The 21217-nt window shown below is 42.2% G+C and overlaps 1 protein-coding gene across 1 annotated transcript in view; it reads left to right on the top strand.

Moving 5' to 3' along the window:
• DNAH14 (dynein axonemal heavy chain 14) overlaps positions 1-21217 on the top strand; it is a 419312-nt gene that overhangs the window by 382539 nt on the left and 15556 nt on the right. Inside the window, exons 73-77 of the mRNA XM_075542667.1 lie at positions 2894-3104; positions 6574-6676; positions 11328-11555; positions 18622-18819; positions 20701-20900. Coding sequence (XP_075398782.1) covers positions 2894-3104; positions 6574-6676; positions 11328-11555; positions 18622-18819; positions 20701-20900 — 940 coding nt within the window. The remainder of the gene's footprint in view (positions 1-2893; positions 3105-6573; positions 6677-11327; positions 11556-18621; positions 18820-20700; positions 20901-21217) is intronic.

Here is a 21217-nt window from a genome sequence, read left to right on the forward strand (position 1 = left end):
TCAAAGCATTTGCTCTCCACTTAAGCCCTCCGCATCAGGTCCTCTTTTTTATTTTTCCCTCCCTCCCCGCTCCCCCCTCCCTCATGAGCCCTTGATAATCCACAGATTGTTATTTTGTCATATTGCCCTATCCGGAGTCTCCCTTCCCCCTCTTCTCTGCCGTCCCACTCCCAGGGAGGAGGTCACATGTGGATCCTTGTAATCAGTTCCCCCTTTCCAACCCACTCACCCTCCACTCTCCCAGCATCGCCCCTCACACCCTTGGTCCTGAAGGTATCATCCACCCTGGATTCCCTGTGTCTCCAGCCCCCATATGCACCAGTGTACAACCTCTGCCCTATGCAGTCCTGCAAGGTAGAATTCGGATCATGGTAGTTGGGGGGAGGGCATCCTTATATACACAGCAAACTATCATAAATTAGCTCTTCAGGTCCAGCCCTTGCTCTAAAATTCTTCAGATTTTTTTCTTTGCCTTTTTCCTGAGTTTTTGAGACCTACCCTAACCAAAGCGTTTTCTTCATGTATCTTCTGTTGGCCTTCCTTTCGCCGTTTTAAAAGTTCGGGCTCATTAAGCAAGGACTATCTACAGTGTTTCGACCAAGAGGTTGTTCCTGTGGAAACTCCAGGCTGTACGCTGGAGAGACTCCCTGGGCAGCACAACTGGTTAAGTGTGCAACCAACAACCTAAAAGTTGGCCATTCAAACCCACCCACAGGCTCCTTGGAAGAAAACACTACTCATATCTGCTTCCAAAAGATCACAGCGCCTACGGACCACACCCCGTTCTACTCTGCACACCTGAGATGCCCCTGAGTTGACTGGACTCGGTGGCAACCTGTTGCTGGTGATGAGCCTAACACACTCATAGTTGTCGCTGGGTGCTGCCAACGCAGCTGTGAGTTGACGTCACTATTGTTGTTATGGTTACGTCCATTGTTACGGCCTCTGTGTCAGTCCATCTGACCTAGGGTCCTCCCCTTTGTGCTGGCCTCTACTTTACCCAGCACGACGTCCTTTACCAGGCTCTCTTCTCCCGATAACACGTCAAACGGTCCTTGTTCCTAAGGAGCATTCTGGCTGCACTGCCTCCAAGGCCTTTTCTTGTAAGTTGTCCCGGCAAGTGCATGTTACTTACAATATTCTTCATCAACGCTCACAGCAGATCAGTTATTCCGAAACGTAACCTGTGGTGGCAGGGAAGGGCTTTAGGCATCAACGCCACGTGGCAAACCTCAATAGAAGAAGACAGAGGGCATGCCTGAAACACTTTCGTGAACAAACCTTCCCTGCCAAGACCTTTCCACAAAGCTTCAATACCTAAACCCAGCCACAGGAGATGATATTTTAGCTGGGTATACAGCCAACTTAAATAACAATGTGGTTCAGCTACAGAGGAGGAAGGGACAGATAAACGTTGGAGTAGACAGCCAGCAATTACTACGGAGGGAAGTGAGATCACCCTGGAGTGTTAGAAATATAAGGTCACTGAGTAAGTAAGTGACAATGTCCAAATTTTTCACTTTGAATCTTAATGTCAAGGCCTATAGTTTTTCCTCGACAGTTACACCTTCTCTGATCATGATGCAATAAATACTGGATTTTGCAAGGACAATGTAGCAGCGAGAAATTACTAAACACGAATAAAAGCCAACCATGATGGTGGACAAGTGGGAAGTAAAAAGGAAATAGAGGAAAGAACCAGGAGGCAAAGGACATTTATAGAGGCCTAAATACAGGCATATACATATGTAAATATATAATGAGAGGGGAATAGAACTGTACACTCATATCTATATGTTAAGTGTTAAGGTTGCAAATGGACACTGGGTCTTGACTCAAGTACTCCCTCAACACAAGAACACTTTGTTCTAACAATCCGGCATTCTGTGATGCTCACCTTCCCAACACAAGTGATGGAGACAAAATGGGTGCATAAGCAAATGTGGTGAAGAAAGCTACACTTGATCTTAGCCAAAAGGCCAAGAACCGATTTGGTGAAGAAAGCTGATGGTGCCCGGCTAACAAAAGAAATAGCATCTAGGGTCTTAAAGGCTTGAAGATAAACAAACACCATCTAGCTCAGAAGCAACAAAGCCCACATGGAAGAAGCACACCAGCCTGTGTGATCATCTGGTGTCAATGGGATCAGGTATCAGGCATCTAAGACCCAGAATAAAACAATACCCAAGGTAAATTGGGCTGGGGGGGAGGGCATGGATTAGAGACCCAATGGCCATCTGTAGACAATTGGACATTCCCTCACAGAGGAGGTCACAGGAAAGAGATGAGCCAGTCAGGGTGCAGTATAGCACCAATGAAACGCACAATTTTCCTCTAGTTCTTTGGTGCTTCCTGCACCCCACTATCATGACCTCAATTCTACCTTACAAATCGGATTAGAGCAGAGCATGCACACTGCTACAGACAAGAGTCTGCAACACAGGGAATCCAGGATAGATAAACCTCGGGGCCAACAAGGAGTGTAGAGATACCAGGAGGATTAGGGGAGGGTTGAGGGAGAAAGGGGCAATTGATCACAAGGATCAACTACAACCCCTTTGCAGGGGGATGAATAACAGAAAAGTGGGTGAGGGGCGACAGAGGACAATGTAAGGTATGGAAAAAATAATCTATAACTTCTCAAGGGTTCAGGAGGGAGGGTAAGTGGTGGGGAGGGGGAAGAAATGGGGAGCGGATATCAGGGGCTCAAGTGGGAAGAGAATGCTTTGAAAATGATGATGGCAGCATATGTGCAATTGTGCTTGACACACTGGAGGAATGTATGCATTGTGATAAGAGATGTAAGAGCCCCCAGTAAGAGTATTTTTTTAATACTGGATTTTTTTTTTCAAGAAAGAATTAACTAATAACAGTTAACCTTCCCCACATACAGGGATTGACCCTACGGGCCTTCTCCTGAGATTTGCGCAGGAATTGAAAGGAGCAACGCACCATGTGACCATGATTTCTCTGGGCTGCGGCCAGGCAGCCAAAGCAGAAGATTTCATTGTTAAGGCCCTACGCAAACCAGAACAGTGGGTCTTCCTCCAGAACTGCCACCTGTCGGCCTCCTTCATGCCACGCCTGTGCACCATTATAGAATCGTAAGAGTTTTAGCGTGTATTTCTAAGGGGTCAATCAGCTTGCCTATCAAGACCATGAAGTAAAACTGGAAATGGGAACATTTCTGTGCTTAGAAGAACAATAAAATAAAGTGTTGGGATACTGCTTGATGTGACTGAACTATGGGATGTTATGCTCTCTGTAAGAGCTCCCAACAACATGAGTTAAAAATAGCAACAAAGTGTTGGGCCATTCAGGGGACTTCAGTCATGGGTTGTTGTTGTTTTCTCTTAGAACTTGATAACTACACAACTATCCTGCGTATCACTTCCAGACATACTTGTATGTACATACGTAGGCACATATATATACATAATCTATACCACAGCTTTTAATATTCTCCAAGCATTCCCAATGCAGAATAGTACCTTATACATGCATTGATACTTTCAAGGATGATGTATTTGTATATCCTATCTTTAAGCACCTGCTCTGATTTTCTCTGGTTTGACCCATTGTTCAAAGTTATACGTCCAAAGCATGGACTCTCCCACTGCAGGCATAGTTTTCCTTAGGCTCAGCCTAAGGAATAGTTGAAAGTGGATCACTAAAATCTCGAGGACTCTCAATGTGTGTATGTACCTGGCAGTTTGTGAACAGGTAACATTCTGTGGATTTTATTCCTCCAGCTTTGCATTTCTGCCCGCTTTGCTTCCCGTGACCAACGGTGAATTGTAAAAGGTGTTCAGAGGATGACCTGTTCTTTGTGCGGTGATGGTTGTATGTAACAAAACTATCAAACCAAAACCGGATTACATGCCTTAAATTTCTAAAAGCTTTGCTAACACCAATCATCCTGCTATTCTCAGACTATATTCTTTCAACAATTTAAAAACTATTTCCTAATAATTCCTCTTTCTCATATTTACTTAAAAATTAGGGTCAGAAGCCTTAGTTACAGTCATCAGCATATAAACTCTGGAAGGTAATATGATAATTGCCACAGACCTTTCATTCATTATCTAGTCAAGAAATATTTATAGGGCACCTACTACTTACCAAATACAATCTTAGGCACTGGGAACTGCGTGGACCAGACAGACCCACAGACACTCTCCCCACCTGCACAGAGAGAATAAAGTTGGGCGGAGACAGTCGAGGAAGTGGGGGAACGGCAGATAGTGGTTTGTCACTCTAAAGGACACTGTAGAGCAGTGTTCTTCATAGCAGAATTTCAAAGGTTTCATGAGGATATATGAGAAGATATTATTTCATATAATCATTTTATTGGCGGCGCATACAACTCTTTTTTTTTCATACAACTCTTAGCATAATCCATACATCCATACATTGTGTCAATCACATTTGAGCATTCATTACCCTTGTCATTCTCAAAATATTTGCTCTCCACTTAAGCCCTTGGCATCAGCTCCTGAGAAGATATTATTTTATATAATCAATATGACTAAAAGAAATGCATATATCTTTATCACATAACGGCTTTAGAGTTTCATGTGTATCACTCAGCACATGGGAGAAAATAATGTGAGGGGAAAATATTTCTTAAATTCATCAATTAAAGAAATTTGTTCACACTGTATTGCTAAGGGTGAAAAACAATAGACTATAAACAATATGCTTGGTATAATATTTTTATTTTAAAACCAGAGAGCAATACAGTGGGTGTGGGTGGGAAAAAATGACAATCATGACAGGTTACATGCTAATATGATACCACACTATCATTTAATAAATGTGAAGGAATTTTGAAGCTACTGGGATTTCAGACAACTTTTGTTTTTCTGTTTCATTTTTCTATGTCTATTTTAGGCTGGGTTTGCTTTGGTGTGGGTTGGGTTAAGTTGTTTTTCTTGGCAAAGCTTTCAAAAAATAAGTTCAACTTTGCAGAAAACTTGTAAGAATAGCACAAAAATTTCTCTATTCCCTTTATCCTGAGTTCCCAATTGTTAACATTTACCTTATGATTCAACTCTCTCATGTACTTTGCATACATGTTTTTATCAAAACGATAAATCTGGTTAATTTTGCTGTTTCACTTGAAAGTAAATTTCAGACGTAATATCCTTTGAGCTCTAAACATTTCAATGTGCACCATTTACTAACACCCAAAAATTTCTGTTTTTCCCTTTCTAATTACTAAGTACATTCAGACTATGTAGATGTCTGAATTTTCAACCCAAGTCAACCAAAAATCTAAAATAGCCATAGAAAAATGAAACAGTAAAACAAAATTTATCTGAAAACCCATTAACTCCACAGTTCCTTGGACATTTGTTCTAACAGCCATTGATAACAATAGACTGCATTGTGTTCTAGCTCCATAATTCCTTCTACATTTATGAAATGATTGCCTGCTACAGGGAAGAACTTTTCAGGGACTGGGATCAGAGGTTCAATTGTGAACACCTCCTTTGCAGGGCACTATGTTTGAGACTGGAACCCCAAGATCCATTGGCAGGGACCATGCACGGATTAAGGCTCTGCTGAATCCCCTCTGACTGTTGTTGAAAGACCTGAAGAGCCTCGTTATCAGACAGAGATCATTGTAAAGTCAATTATGGCAGACTTAGTCAAGTGAAAATGTAATACCTTATCATTTGCTCTCCCTTTGGACACATTTTAACGTTGTTTCGCTTTTTAAAATAAATAAATAACGTGACTGGGAAATACACATGGATTAAGCCTCTGGTGAATTGCCACTGACCATAGATCAGGGAGGTCTATAACCTCACTCTCATGCAGAGTGCTTTGGAAAGTGGATTATGGCGGAAGAAATTAGGCTGAAATTCAGCAGCTTACCATTTGATCTCCCTTTTGACCCATTTTAAATGTGTTCTGGTTTTTAATATTTTCTACTTTCTTTTCAATTAAGATTTTTTGTCATTGCTGTTGGGTTTTTTGCTGTGTGTATGTGTGTGTGTGTGTGCGTGCGTGCGTGCGTGTGTGTGTGTGTGTGTGACATCCAGGATGGGTAGATCTATAGAGACAGTACCTGGATTAATGGTCTCTCAGAGGTGTGGCAGGGGAGGTTGTTAAAATAAATATGTTAAAGGAAGAGCTGTTCCTTCTCTGGTCATTCATTCTATTAGAATGGATTCAAGAATTCTAATGTTAATAAATGATTATAATCTGTAACTATTGTCACTTATGTTGATACTCAGTGGTCCAAATTTGGTCAATGGAACTCTTAGTTTTTTCTTAATTTGTCATTTTATTGGGTTTATTTTGTTTTGCTTTTATTTACTTATTTGTATGTTTGTTTGTTTTCAATTAGCATATATTGCTTATGTACTTATGGAAGGAAAAGCTACTTTTTAAAATTGGAAATTGGTGGGTCAAATTCTTTTGCAGCTGTTAAGCAGTCTGGTAAGATTTTGATTACGATAATGATTTGTAAGGTCGTGCTGAATGTTGTGATGCTGTTATTCTGAGAACATACTAGTGCTTACATTGTTCACATTCAACTATTTACTCTCTTTTTTTGTGCAGGTTTAATAACCCAGATGTGAAGATAGACCCTGGGTTTAGGCTCTGGTTAGGCTCAAAATCAAACAGTTCTTTCCCAATTCCTATTCTTCAAAAGAGTTTAAAGGTAATTACAAAGTATAACAGGTTTTAATATTGACTGATGAATCCCTTTTGAATATGAATCATCTTGTATTCATAATTCTGAATTAATAAGAGAGTGCTAATTTTTATATGCCAAATATTAACTCTTTGCTAGAGGAGCGCTGAGGATGTAGTTGGCTCTGCATTGGGCTTGCAACCACAAAGGTCCACAGTTCAAACCCACCAGCCTCTCCACCGTTTCATAGATTATCACAATTCTCTGGAGAGAATCTGACAGATATCAGGTTAAAATGGTTGGCTTTAAAAATCCTAATGTGGGGCTATCTGGTAGTTTCACTCAAATCCGCAACTGAGCTTGAATAAATTCCAAGACTTAATCAATTCTGCTAAGCAAATCATTGGCCCCAAAGACCAAATCTTAATAGCAGAGAAAACGAATGGCGCAGGTTGAGTCTAAGACTCCTGAGCACAGCCCTGCTCCAACGGACAGGGCTGAGATGGGGCTGCAGAACATCGGATGGACAGTGCCCCAAACCTCCTGGGAAAAGAAACAGAACTCAGATTCACTGCCATCGAGTCAGTGCTGACTCACAGTGAACCCCTGTGGGTTTCCAAGAATGTAACTGTGTATGGGAGTGGAAAGCCCACACTTTCTCCTACAGAGCTGCTGGTCGTTTGGAACTGCCGACCACGCAGATTACAGCCCAACAGGTAACCACTACACCACAAGAATTCTTGAGGAGAAACCAAATTCATTCTTAAGAAACAAAGAAGCTACTTCTTGTTATCTAAGTGGGCTGTACGGAACTGCTTTCCAACGACTTCGCTCCTGGAGAAGACAGAGCATGACTGGAAGGCATTCCCAGCACTTAGTCTGAGATTCGGGGTCGCAGCAAATAAATTCTGGCAGATGGGCTCTCTAACAAGTGCTTACTTAAGGCCAGACATGGTAGTGCAGGGTTTGGAGGGGGAGGCGGTAGGCACAGGAGAAGGGTGTGGCAGAGAGGGGTAGAGCTGATGGGCACATGTCAGCTGAAGTCGTCTTATTACTCTCAGTACCCTTGAAGTCTCCATCAGGGTATGCATTTTTGATATCGTTGTAATCCGTGCATGCATACCGCTTGAGGAGGTTTTTACATCAAATTATATCTCCAGACTGACAGAGAAGATCATTTTCATAATAAAGAAAAGCATCTACAAATATTTAAGAAAACACTAACACTCCCTTTCAAAAAGGGCAAGAGGCAAAAACCCTTAATAACTATATGAAGAAAAAAGCCTTAATAAGTATTTGAAGAAAAAAATTTCCTTAGATATTTTTTTAAATGCAAATCAAAGAGACACTTTTTAGCCCATCTAATTGACAAAGATTCTCAGACAATTTTAAAGACAGCTGTGGTGGAGTTGCTGCTGCTAAGAGCACTGGGAAATAGCGAACCTCACACAAAGCTCTGGAAAGTAATTTTTCACTATGTGAGGGTAAGTCCCAAAGTATTGCTACAAGATCATAGGCAGAACAGAAATATCAAAATATGAAGCTACTACTGTTTCTCAATATACCCCCCATGTATATGTATATAGATATTTTCATCATTCTATTGGGAGCTCTTACAGATAGTGTAACAATCCATAGCTCACAATTGCTCTCTGTCAGTGTCACAAGATTTTCTTCCTTCTTGAACTCTTCAATATCAGCCCCCCTTTATCCCTCCCCTCCCCCACCTTACCCATTATTATTATTATTATTATTTTGCCATATCTTATACCATCCAGTGTATCTGTTCACCTACAATTCTGTTACTTGTTCCCTCAAGTGGGGTTATAGGTCACCATTGCTATTGAGTCCCCCTCTCCCCCTTCCCCCACCTCTCTTCCCATACCTTAAAGAAATAATTACTTCTGATACTATTTCTGAAGGGTTTGTCTCTCTTGGATTTCATGTATCAAGTTATCGAAATTATACAAATGAGCACATGTAAGTCTCACAGGATTGAGATCAAAACTAAGACAGTAAGAATAAGGGGAGAAAATATCAAAGAGCTAGAGGATAGTTATATGTTTCATCAGTGCTATACTGCACCCTGGATATAGCATCCCTTCCGTGGGGTCTTTCTGTGCGGGACTGTCCAACTATCTTTCATGTGGGTTTAGGGTCTCCACGTTGTCCGTGCTCCTTCATGTCAATTTGATTGCTTGCTTTTGAACTTCTGATACCTATTCCCATTGACACCTCACGATCATACAGGCTGGTGTGCTTCTTCCAAGTGGACTTTTTTGATTCCCTGCTAGATGGCCCCTTGTTTAACTTCAAGCCTTTAAGGCCCCAGACACTATATATTTTAATAGCCAGGCACCATCAGTGGAGGAGAAGGTGGGGGAAGGGGAGCAGTGAGTTAACAACAACAGGAACAAGGAAATAGCAAGGGATCTAAGATTGATGGTGAGGAGAGTATAGCATTCCTGGTCATGTTTGACCAATTGAAATGTATCCGAGAAGAATTACTCAGAGGTGAATGATGGGTAAACATGATAGTAGGCAGGACGAAAGAGAGCAAAGAACAAGAGAGTAAAAATTATATATATATATGTATAGATATAGCTATGTAAATATATAAATATAGGTGTATCTGTGTATTTATGTATGTGTGTATATGTATGTTTATATGTATATGTGTATATATATACACACACACATACAGAGCAAGGAAGGAAGCAGATGGACTTTGGGTCTCTACTTAAATCTCTCCTCAGTACAAGATCGGTTTGTTCTAATAATGTGTCACTGTATGATCCTCACCCTCCCAACACTATCACCGGAGACAAAGTGGATGTGTGTCTAAGTCTATATATTTGTGAAGACTGTGCTTCCATCTCTCAAATTCTTCCCTCAAAGAATGCTGCTCTCTGCCATTTCCGCCACATCAGAAGGGTAGTTTGGGCATCTTCCAAGAACTCCATTTGTGCTCCTTTGAAACGTTCTTTCACCTTTAGAACCAAGCAGTGTGTCTGATGGGGTAAGATCAAGGTGGAAGGGTAGACAAGATAAGATTTCCCAGTGGAATTCTCCTGGGACGTCCCTGGTCATCCTCAAAGAAGGAGCAGGTGCATGATTGTGACGGGAAACTCCTGTGGAACATTCCTGGCATTTTTCTTGCCAATGCTATTTTCCCTTTTCTGAAAATGTTTTTTCCTAAACCCCTGTGCTTTCCCTGTGTCCTTTGAGGAAAATGATCAAGATGTCCCTTTTGAAGCCTGAAAAGACAGCCGCCCTATCTTCTGAAGCAACCTCGTTGCCTGGGATTTAACCTTCGTGAGCCTAAGACAAGCGTGTTGCTCAAAGAGCTTGTCTGCAGCCAACCACTGACCACAAGACATGTGCAAACACCTGGTGTTTGGCCCAAACCTGTGCATAGATGAACGGGAGCCCTCGCAGGAGTGCTGTTTGGCTTGAGAGATATTCTCTATGTCCAATAACTCTTGATTGTCAAGCTGTCCACACCAGTGCCATTCCAGAACTCTGTAGGCTGATTGAGTAGATAGCGGTCATCAAACTAATCCCGACTGTTGGGAACCTCCTGTGCGATAGAAAGGAACTGCCCGGCCCTCCATCCTCCTTACAATCACCAGCGGGTTCCAGTGTTGTGGCCACAGTGACAGCCCTACTCAGCGAGAGGCCCCCTCACCCTTGCCAGCCCTTGACTCCACCCAACATAATGACCTTTCCAGTGATAGATCCCTCCTGATGATGTGTCTAAAGCAAGCTAGCCAGACATATGGTGTATTAGTCTGGGTACTTTAGAGAAACAAATCCACAGAAACTCATGTATAAAAGAGAGTTTTATATAAAGGTCAAGTACTCATCAAGAAAACATCCCAACCCACCCAAGCCCACAAGTCCAACATTAACCCATATGTCCGACTCCAATCCACAAAGTCCTCCTCCATCTCACAAAACACACGCAAAGATACTGACTGCAGGAGGAAAGCCGAGTCAGTGAATGTATAAGCATCCCAGTGCTGGCAAGGATCTCCACATGGCTGCTCCAGCACCCAGGGCTGCATCGGGGTAGGTCCATGTGACTTCTCTAGGGAGGTCTTGCAGGAAGTGAGCCTTGCCAGCTGAAGCAGGGAACTGGCTAAGGCAGCTGCACCATAGTCTGAGCATCAAAAAGCAAGAGACCCAAGAACTAGAAAGGTGAGGCTCACTGAGCCATTTATCTCTCTGCCCTTCAATTAACCCCACATGTGTTTATCGGCCAGGTTGGCACAATAAACAAACTACCTTATATGGTGTAATCTGTAAGGTCTCCATTGGTTAATCTTTGGAAGTAGATCATCAGGTCTCTCTTCCTTGTTTCAGTCTGAACGCTCCATGGAAACAGGTCCACCATAGCAACAAGCAAGCCGTCACGGTGCAACAGCCTAACCGACATGGGTGATGGAACCGGGTTGCTTTGACTTACAGTTACTCTCTCATTTTAAAGTGTGAATTGGAATAAAGAAAAAATTCCAGCACAATCCTTTTGCAGAAGTTGTCAAATGAGGAAAACAATAACAAATATTTTTATCTGCCCCTGAATTTTGAAGCCAGTTACAGTCCTGGCTAGTTCGCTTACCATTTCTACACCACAGTGAGGTCTCACGTGCTGTTTTCACTCACATCTGCTTTACAGGTTGCCGTGGAATATCCCCAGGGATTGAAAAGCAATTTACTTCAGATGTTTGGACATAGTGGGAGTGGAGAGGTAACAGAAGAGATATTTGAAAATCCTGACTTTGGTCCATGGTGGAAAAAGATGTTATTCAGCCTATGTTTTTTCAATGCTGTGATCAATGAAAGAAAAAATTATGGAATATTGGGCTGGAACCTGCCTTACGAATTTAGCCCTTCAGATTTGGAAGTAAGTAACAACAAATCGGTAACATGTATGAGCTGAGAGATTTCTTATGATGTGCACAAATACTAAGTGATTTGGCATGTGGTGTGAACGGGGACTCTGAAACAAGACAATAAGAGGTGAGGCATAGACATTGAAGCCAAATGTCCTGGAACCAAAAGGCTCTACCACTTACAAGTATACAAGTAATTAATCTCATAGGCAAGCTTAATAACCTCTCTCTGGATCTCAGAAACAAACTAATTAAGCTAAATAAAGCCCTTAGAACATAGCCTGATATGGCCATTATTTTTCATTTAAAGTAAGAGAGATTACATGGACCCATTGAGGGAAGAGGTGGTAGGAAAAAATCAACTTGAAAGTCCTTCTTGGGCATTCCTCATTTAAAACTTTCTACTAGAATGTTGTCCTGGGTGTTGCCTTTATTGCCTAAGCGTCTACTGTGGCAGCTGCTGTGGTCAACCACTGCCATCAAGTTGACCTGTTGCATCGTGACACTGTGGAGGGTTTCCAAGACTGTACGTGTTCACAGGAACGGAAAGCCTCGCCTTTCTCCCTTGGCAGCCTGTGGGTTTGAACTGACAGCCTTCCCGTTAGCAGCCCTACACTTAGACCACAGGGCTCCTTACCTACAACGGGAGCAACTGCATATATTTCCCAAGGTTAATCGTCTTCTAAGTGTGCTCCCAGAACAGAGCATCTAATCACTTGCTTTAATTGCTTAGTTATAAGACAGCAAAGTGGAAACAAAAAGGTTTTTTGAGGAGCATCTTGATCCTGTCTTGGTCCAAGCATTGTCTGAACAGGTCCTAGCTCGATGGACACCTGGGTTTCCCATATGTCCTTTTTGGGCTGTTCCATTTCCTCAGTGCGTTCCTGACTGCCTACCAGAGTGCCAGAGTCTGCGCTTCTGCCCCGAACTGAACATACACGTCCAGGAACGGGAGCTCAGCATGCATCTGTCCTCCAGCCTGACTCGCAGCTCAATCGAAAGGCAGGCAATGTGTTGAGGGAGATACCTGCCATACTCATACATCAGACAAATGGTTGACATGCTTGCCATTAGAAATTTTCTTACAAATTAAGAAGAAAACGAAAAATACCCCGAAAGTAAAAGGAAATAGAGGAAAGAACTAGGAGGCAAAGGACATTCGTAGAGGTCTAATTACAGACATGTACATATGTAAATATATTTCTATATAATGATAGGGAAATAGATCTATGTGCATATGTTTAGATGTTAAGGATTAACGTAGCAGACAGACATTGGAACTCTACTAAAGTACCCCCTCAATACAAGAACACTTTGATCTAATAACCTGGCATTCTGTGATGCTCACCTTCCCGACACGATTGCTGAAGACAAAATGGGTGCATAAACAAATGTGGTAACGAAACCTGATGGTGCCTGGCTATCAAAAGATATAGTAGCATCTGGGGTCTTAAAGGCTTGAAGATAAACAAGCGGCCACCTAGCTGAGAAGCAACCAATCCCACATGGAAGAAACACACCAGCCTGTGTGATCATGAAGTGTCGATGGGATTAGGTACCAGGCATCAAAGACCCAGAATAAAAAATCATATCAATGTGAATGAGGGGGAGTACAGAGTGGAGACCTAAAGCCCATCTGTAGACAATTGGACATCCCCTCACAGAAGGGTCCCAAGGAAGAGATGAGCCAGTCAGGGTGCAGTGTAGCACTGATGAAACTTACAACTTTCCTCTAGTTCTTTAATGCTTCCTTCCCCCCATTATCATGACCCCAGTTCTACCTTACAAATCCAGTTAGACCAGAGCATGTACACTTGTACAGATAACAGCTGGAAACACAGTGAATTCAAGACAGATAACCCCTTCAGGACCAATAATGAGAGTAGCAATATCATGAGGGGAAGGGGAAAGTGGAGGGAAGAAAGGGTTAACTGATCACAATGATCTACATATAGCCCCCTCCCAGGGGGATGGACAATGGAAAAGTTGATGAAGAGAGACATCGGTCAGAGTAAGACACGAAAAAATATTATAAATGTTCAAGGGTTCATGGGGCAAGGGGGGAAATGAGCTGATACCAAGGGCTCAAGTAGAAAGAAAATGTTTTGAAAATGATGATGGCAACATATATACAAATGTGCTTGATACAATGGATGGATGGATGGATGGATGGATGGATGGATGGATGGATGGATGGATGGATGGATTGTCACAAGAGCTGAACGAGCCCCCATTAAAATGATATTTTTAAAGAAAGAAAGAAAAATACCCCAATAAGCAAAGGACATGGATAGGCAATTCACAGTAAAACACAAATGGCAGTAAGATTATGAAAAATTGTTCAACCTCTTTGGTAATAAAGAAATGTTCATTCAAACCACAAATAAAAATAGATGAATGGCAAAATGTGGACTACCCATCAGACAACCAAATATTCAGAGAAAGAAATACAGTTCTGATGCATGCTACAACATGTGTCCTGAAAGAATATGGAAAGTGAAAGCAGCTTGGCATAAAAGCTCTCCTACTGTATGATCCCACTGTAAGACATAGCTACAGTAGACAAATGTATGAAAGCAGACATTGGATTAGTGGTGGTGAGGGGCTGGGGACGGAGGAGAATCAGACTACTTAGTGGGCATGGGACCTGCTTTGGGAGGGAGGAAAAATACGGAACTAAACTGTGGTAGTGGTTACACAGCATCTTGAGCAGACATATTGCCATCAAACTGTACACTTTAAATGGTTTTCAATAAATCATTTTATTTCTAAATAATTTATGAATATGCATATTTATAAACTAAAGAAAACATTGTATTAAAGTATATACATATTGTTTAATTCCTAAATAACTAATTTACAAATAGCATTATTCAAATTTATAATATTTATAATTTGTATCGTGTATACTTTATCACAATCAAAAAGACAGTCATGGAAAATACACACACACACACACACACACAGATATTTACCACATGGCTCTAACACAGTGGTTCAAATTAGTGGTTCAAATTATGTCCCTTCCCATTCCTCTAAAAATACAAAGAAACAGGTGCTGTCTTATACTGCTTTGGGGGATTAACTTGATGTTGATGTTGGGGAAGCAATTGAGCATATACAAAGATGGTCTCTGAATGGTACAGACAGCTAAGCACCTAACTAGTAGCCAAACAGTTGGCAGTTCGAACCTACCTGGAGGCACTTAGGAAAGAAGCATGGTGATCTGCTCTCAAAAAGTCGCACCCAGTCTTGAAAACCTGATGAAGCAGTTCTGATCCGCACACGTGAGATCACCATCCATCAGAATGGCAACGAACAAAAATATTATAAAATGGTACTGGCAGGAGTCACATCACCAGAACCGTCAAACTTCGGGGGGGGGGGGTGGGGCCTAGAAGCAGTCCACTGTGGATTCCCAGGAGGTGGGTGTAGGTCCATCATCCGCCCTCTGCACCCTGTTGACCAGTTCTGACACCAGTTGTCCTCCCCACCGAACTCTGGGCGAGGTTCTGCAGCGTTGCAATTGTTCCTCTGGATGGTGTTCCACGGGCTTTCTAGGCTTTCTCTCATTTTCTTTCATTCTTTTTCTGATTGTTCCTCTAACAGGTTGGCATCAAAGGATTTAACTTTAATTTCATTGATTTTATTCTGTCTTCCATTCATTCAATTTGATTCTTTGCCCTTACAATGCTTTGTCTACTTCTGAAATTTTAGTATTAAAAATAATTTAGTATTAATCTGGATTTCTAGTTGCTGTTTTTATATGGTATCTAATTGTCTCATTTTGTTCATTTGATCTTGTATTATTTTTTGGAATTCTATAGTTTGATCTGCATTTTTCTTGATTTTGTCTGTGACTTCCATGGCTTTCCTTTTGTTTTCCTTGATCTCTTTCTCAATCTGTTGAAGGAGCCTAAGTTTATACATTTTTAGTTACTTATCAGGTAAGTTCATTCCAATTTCTTCCTCAGGGAGGTTTTTTCGCACTGTATTTTATTTATTTGCTTAAGCCATCTGATTGTGTGTGTGTGTGTGTCTGTGTGTGTGATTTATGCTAAGACATTGAGGTGTTATTGTGTTTATTTATTCTTTGTATGTTGATTTGTGGCACCCTGATTTTTGGTTTGGTTTTTATAGAACCCTGAGGTTGAAGAAGGGATGCTACTCTGGTTGCTAATTTGGGAGCCCTGGGGATCTCAGCACTTGTATCCATGTGGATTTGGTAGGGAGTGGGGTTTGGATGTGAGTCTGTTTGCTAGTCACACAGAGCAGCCAACGGTGCACTAGGCAGGTGCTGGCCACACCTGTTTCCCATCCAGCGGTGCTGATGCAGGTAGAAGGGGCAAGTGTTGCTAAGCGATGTGAAAACAGTTGCTACCTTCCACGTGATGGGGCAAAAAATACAGGTTGGAGAAGAAAGATGAAGGAAGGAAAAAGGAGAGGGAAAAGAAAAGAGGAGACAACAGTAACAACACACGCAGAAACACAAGAGAGAAACAGTGTGATATCAAGCACTGTCTGTCACCTGCAGGGACCATGGGCGTGTGGGTCCATGGAAGCGTGGGCTACCAACCATAGGAGGCCACAGGGAAGCAGCCTGTCTTCAGGAATCACACACCCCTGACAGGTGCTGCAGACATGGAGTGTGCAGCCTGCAAGAACATACAATGCTAGTGGCAGACGCAGGACGCACATGGCCCTTGAGCCTCAGGAGCATCTCTCAGGCCACTGGGGGAACAGAGCACTGGGGAGGTGGGGCCAGTGGACCACTGGGTGAGGAAGGGGTAGTGGGGGGACATAATAAGACAGTGGGTGGGGACAGGGGTGGGAGCCACACCTCCAGTCACCAGAAGGATATTCAGGGTAATGGGGGAGCATGTATTTCTCTGCTCACCACTCACTGGAGTGGCCACTGGTGCATCCCCATGTGAGTACAGCCAGTTATCTACGTTCTGAATCAACTCAATGCATGGTGGGGCTGCCTGAGGTACCCCACAGGTCTTCCCCATCACATGAGTCTCCCACTCAAATGATGAGGAGGTCCTAGCTGGTGAGTGATTCTATCCCCATGCAGCTGCTCTGTGATCATCTGGGTCTCCAGAGTTCTGGCCCACTTTTCTGCTCTTTCTTTCCTTAGATCCAGCTCGTGGTCTGCTCACCTTGTCTCATTCCAGATTTGCCTACACTCTATCTCTGTTTCATTGGGTATTCTGTGAAGTTGCTTTGCTGTGACTCAAGGTGGCCACTCTGTGTCATGCTGTGCCATGTCAGCTGGGAAGGCACCTCCACGCCACATAGCTTCTTGTTTGTTGCTGTCCTGCAGTTTCTTTTTCCAGGCAAGGTTTGATCCACGTCTTTATCCTTTGACTTGAAGTTCAGGGTTCTTTGGTTCCTCATGTCTGAGTTACAAAAAAGAAGACATGGTGGAGAGCAAATGCTTTGAGAATGATTGGGGCAGGGAATGTATGGATGTGCTTTATACAATTGACGTATGTATATGTATGGATTGTGATAAGAGTTGTATGAGTCCCTAATAAAATGTAAAAAAAGAAAAGAGGAGAAAAAAATGATTAGGGAAAAGAATGTACAGATGTGCTTTATACAATTGATGTATGTATATGTATGGACTGTGATAAGAGTTGTATGAGCCCCTAATAAATTGTTTTAAATAAATAAACCAAAAAAAAAGAAGACATGAAATATCTAGCTCATTCACCATCTTAGCTCTACACACCCTTGGCTTTTCCTTGACTAATAAGATTGACCTTCTCCATTGTCTCTTTCCACAGACATAATAAATTAAATTTTTGTGTAACCCACTCATTAAGATCTACATGTATAGTCATCATTTGTGTTGTTGAAAAAGTATTTTTGATAAATAAGGACTTGCAGAATTCGATCATGCTCCTTTTAGCAATGTGGCTACCACCAATGTTCTATCTTCACTACTGACCCTGCTTTGCTTCAGTTCCCAGTCACTAGTAATTATCAGTGCATCTTGATTGCACATTTGATCACTGTCCATCTGCAGCAGTTCATAAATGTCTTCCATATCTCCATCTTTGGCTTTTGTAGTTGGCACATATATTGGAATATAGTTGTATTAACTTATCTTTCTCACAGTCTTGGAATATGACACTGCCGGTCACTGGCAGCCTTGTACTTCGAGCTCAGGCTTGAAATGTTGTTGATGACAAAAGCCACATTGTTCCTCTTCGACTTATTGTTACCGTTTTGAGAGACTAGATGATTGTCAGATTCAAAGTGGCCAGTACTCTCCCATTTCCACTCACTAATGCATAGAGCATCGATCTCTAAACATGCCATTTTGTTTTGACAACTTTGAATTTTCCTTGATTCATATTTCATACGTTTTATGTTCTGGTTATGAGTGGGTGTTGACAACTGTTCTTTTGAGTTATGCGCCCTCAGCAAATGAAGGTCCCAGAGGCTTTACTCCATCGGCTCTCCTTTGAGGAGGCAGCTCGGTCCCAGAACTGGGTGAGCACCTTCTAGCCCGAGGGTTCTGTTGGCGGTGCCATATTGAACAAGGCTCTGTTACCATCCACATGATTTCTGCTGACTAATTCTTAGAATCAGAGCATCAGGCCTTTGTCCTTGGGCACTTAGTCTGGGAGTTGTGCTGACACTTCTTCACCACAGACCAGTACAACCACCAGACAGATTGAACCAGGATAGGCGGTGTAGAGTGTCAAATTTCAGGAGGGTGTGTATAAGAAACTACTATTTGTGGAAGAAAGGAAAACAGAAAGAACTGGGGCAGGGGGAAAGAACATCGATAAAATGCATCTCCCCTTGTTTATCCTTTCTTGCACTTTGAATTTAGTCCATGTCTTGCTTTATCTCTCAAAAGTAATAATTAATATTCATAACAACTGTTGAATAGCAATAAGAATTGTAAATATCCTAATACTTGTCCTCATCTTGCTATTTCCATATATGTATAAAAAGAATCCATGTGTAGCTCTTTGAGTATTGTTGGGTTTATGTTAAAATGTCAGTGTAAGCTGAAAACATGTACTGAAATAATAAAGACAAGTGGATTTTCTCAAGGTGGCCATAAAAATGTTACAAAATTTCCTGAGAGAACATTCCACCATTCCGTGGCAAGGTCTGCAGTACCTGCTGGGGGAAGTGATCTATGGAGGCCGAGTGACTGATCACTGCGACAAGCAATGCTTAAAGGCCCTTCTCTGTGAGTTCTGTAATCCCAAAGTGCTCAGCGAGGACTTCAGCTTCTATAGTGAGGAGGTAAGAAAACAATTTCTAAAATGACTGTGCACCTAGGACTTTTAACTAAAAATTGTTGCATCATTTTAAATCTATACTTAAATAAATGTTCCCTTTCATGGCATATATTGAATTTCATGATTACTGAAGTCACTTATTTATCACTCGATTAAATACACCATTTTGCCAGGCCGTAAGTAAAAAGAATGATAAAAAATCTTAGTGTATGCCCCAGAGGGACCTAAAAAAGAAAATGGAAGCAAACTAACAGTTATTGATCAACTATCCCCTGCTAGACAGTTTACCTGATTCTCACTTACGGCTCGTAACAGCCACATAGCATAGATACTATGCCCAGCTTTCAGATGAGGAAACTGAGCTTCACAGGGGTCAAGCACATAAAACGAGTACATAGCATGTTCAGGAAGCTCATCTCTTAGCTCAAGCACCCAAGAAGACAGCATTCTCACCTTCTCCTGACCTGGGCACCAGTTTTCCGGGGCTGCTATCATACAATGCCAAAACCCAAGGGGCATATAAGAACAGAAACATATCATCTTGTAGTTCTGGACCCTAGGGATCCAAGATGGGAAGATCCTCACTGATTGCTTCTGAGGCCTTGAGGCAGAAATTGTCCCATGCCTCTCGCCCAGACGCCAATCCTTCCAGGTGTCCCTTGGTTTGCGACTATCGCATCACAGGCTATGCTCCCTCCATCTCCCTGTCGCTCTATGTTCTCTTCTCTCATAAAGCTTCAATCATATAGGACCTCATTTCTTTAACCACTGTTTCAAATTTTTTAAACATTTTATTGGTAGCTCTTACAGGTGTCATAACAATCCATAGTTCCCTCACATCAAGCAGTATTGCACAATTGCTACCACAATCACTTTTAATATATTTTCTTTTTAAAAAAAAAACATTTTATTAGGGGCTCATACAACTCTTATCACAATCCATACATATACATACATCAATTGTATAAAGCACGTCTGTACATTCTCTGCCCTAATCATTCTCAAAGCATTTGCCCTCCACTTAAGCCCCTTGCATCAGGTCCTCCTTTTTTTTCCCCTCCCTCCCCACTCCCTCCTCCCTCATGAGCCCTTGATAATTTATAGATTGTTATTTTGTCATATCTTGCCCTATCCGGAGCCTCCCTTCCCCCACTTCTCTGCCGTCCCTCTCCCAGGGAGGAGGTCACATGTGGATCCTTGTAATCAGTTCCCCCTTTCCAGCCCACTCCCCCTCTACTCTCCCAGCATCTCCCCTCACACCCCTGATATATTTTCTTTCTTCTTGAACTCCTTGATATCAGCTCCCCTTAGCTGATATCCCTCCCTCCCCCATCCCATGGCCCAGGAATCCTTAAATCCCCCCTGTAATAGCTGCTGCTTCTGAAGGTGACGCTGTTATTTCTATCAATGATCCTAGCTCTGTTATTTGACATCTCTTATTAGTATTAATCCTCAGTCTTTCTTTGAGGGCGTCAAGAAAGCCACCACTTAACACTTCTTTGTCTGTAATCAGTAATTCTGAAGAGCATTCCTTACCAAAGCAAAATGGCATGTTTGAGATTCCCTACATCAGTCATCTGTGGATGTAGTCCATTGAGGCAACTGATGATTAGAATGACACCAACTTTTAAATTACTCCTTCTTTCCTTTTTCCTTCCCTTCTATTTTCTTTCTTCGCTCAGTGAGAAAGTTATATGTGCCTATCATGTGACTCCATTTTTTGTAATGGTCCCAGCAGTTGCTATTGGCAGAACTTGACTCTACGATACCTAGACTGTCTACAAATAGGAAGACTCTTCTATATTCACAAGGGAATGTTGTCTTCCTGCATTACTGAAGGTAGCTATCTCACTAGCAAAAACTAACAAGGTGGTTGAATTTGCAGATCCATCAGCCTCTGCCAGAATCTGCACACATAAGTGACTGCATCAGCATTATCCAGTCCTTACCTGACGACGATTCTCCCGAGATCTTAGGAATCCACCCTGAGGCCACCAGGAGCTACAGAGTGACCCGGGGCCAGGAGTTCATTGAAACGCTCATTGACATGCAGCCAAGAGCTGCCACCACCAGGCTCAAAATCAGGTAAGGGTGCACTAGGGAAAATGATTCGTCAAAAATTATTAAGCATTCCTATGAAGAGCTACAATATAAAACATATGGAACCATATAGTCCACAAGGGGATGGAGAGCCTTTTATCTGCCAGGGGCCATTTGGATCTTCATAATATCATTCTCATGCCATACCAACCAACCATTTAATTAACTCACCCCGAATGTAACGGCTGCAACAGCTTCCTTTTGGTGAGGTGGGTGATGTTGGCTGCTTTTAAGGGTTTTTTTAAAGTCTTATACCACCCGAGGGCTGATGGCCCCCACCCCCCAAACCCACCCCCACCCCC

The sequence above is a fragment of the Tenrec ecaudatus genome, chromosome 1 (genome assembly GCF_050624435.1).
Source record: "Tenrec ecaudatus isolate mTenEca1 chromosome 1, mTenEca1.hap1, whole genome shotgun sequence".
Lineage (NCBI taxonomy): Eukaryota > Metazoa > Chordata > Mammalia > Afrosoricida > Tenrecidae > Tenrec > Tenrec ecaudatus.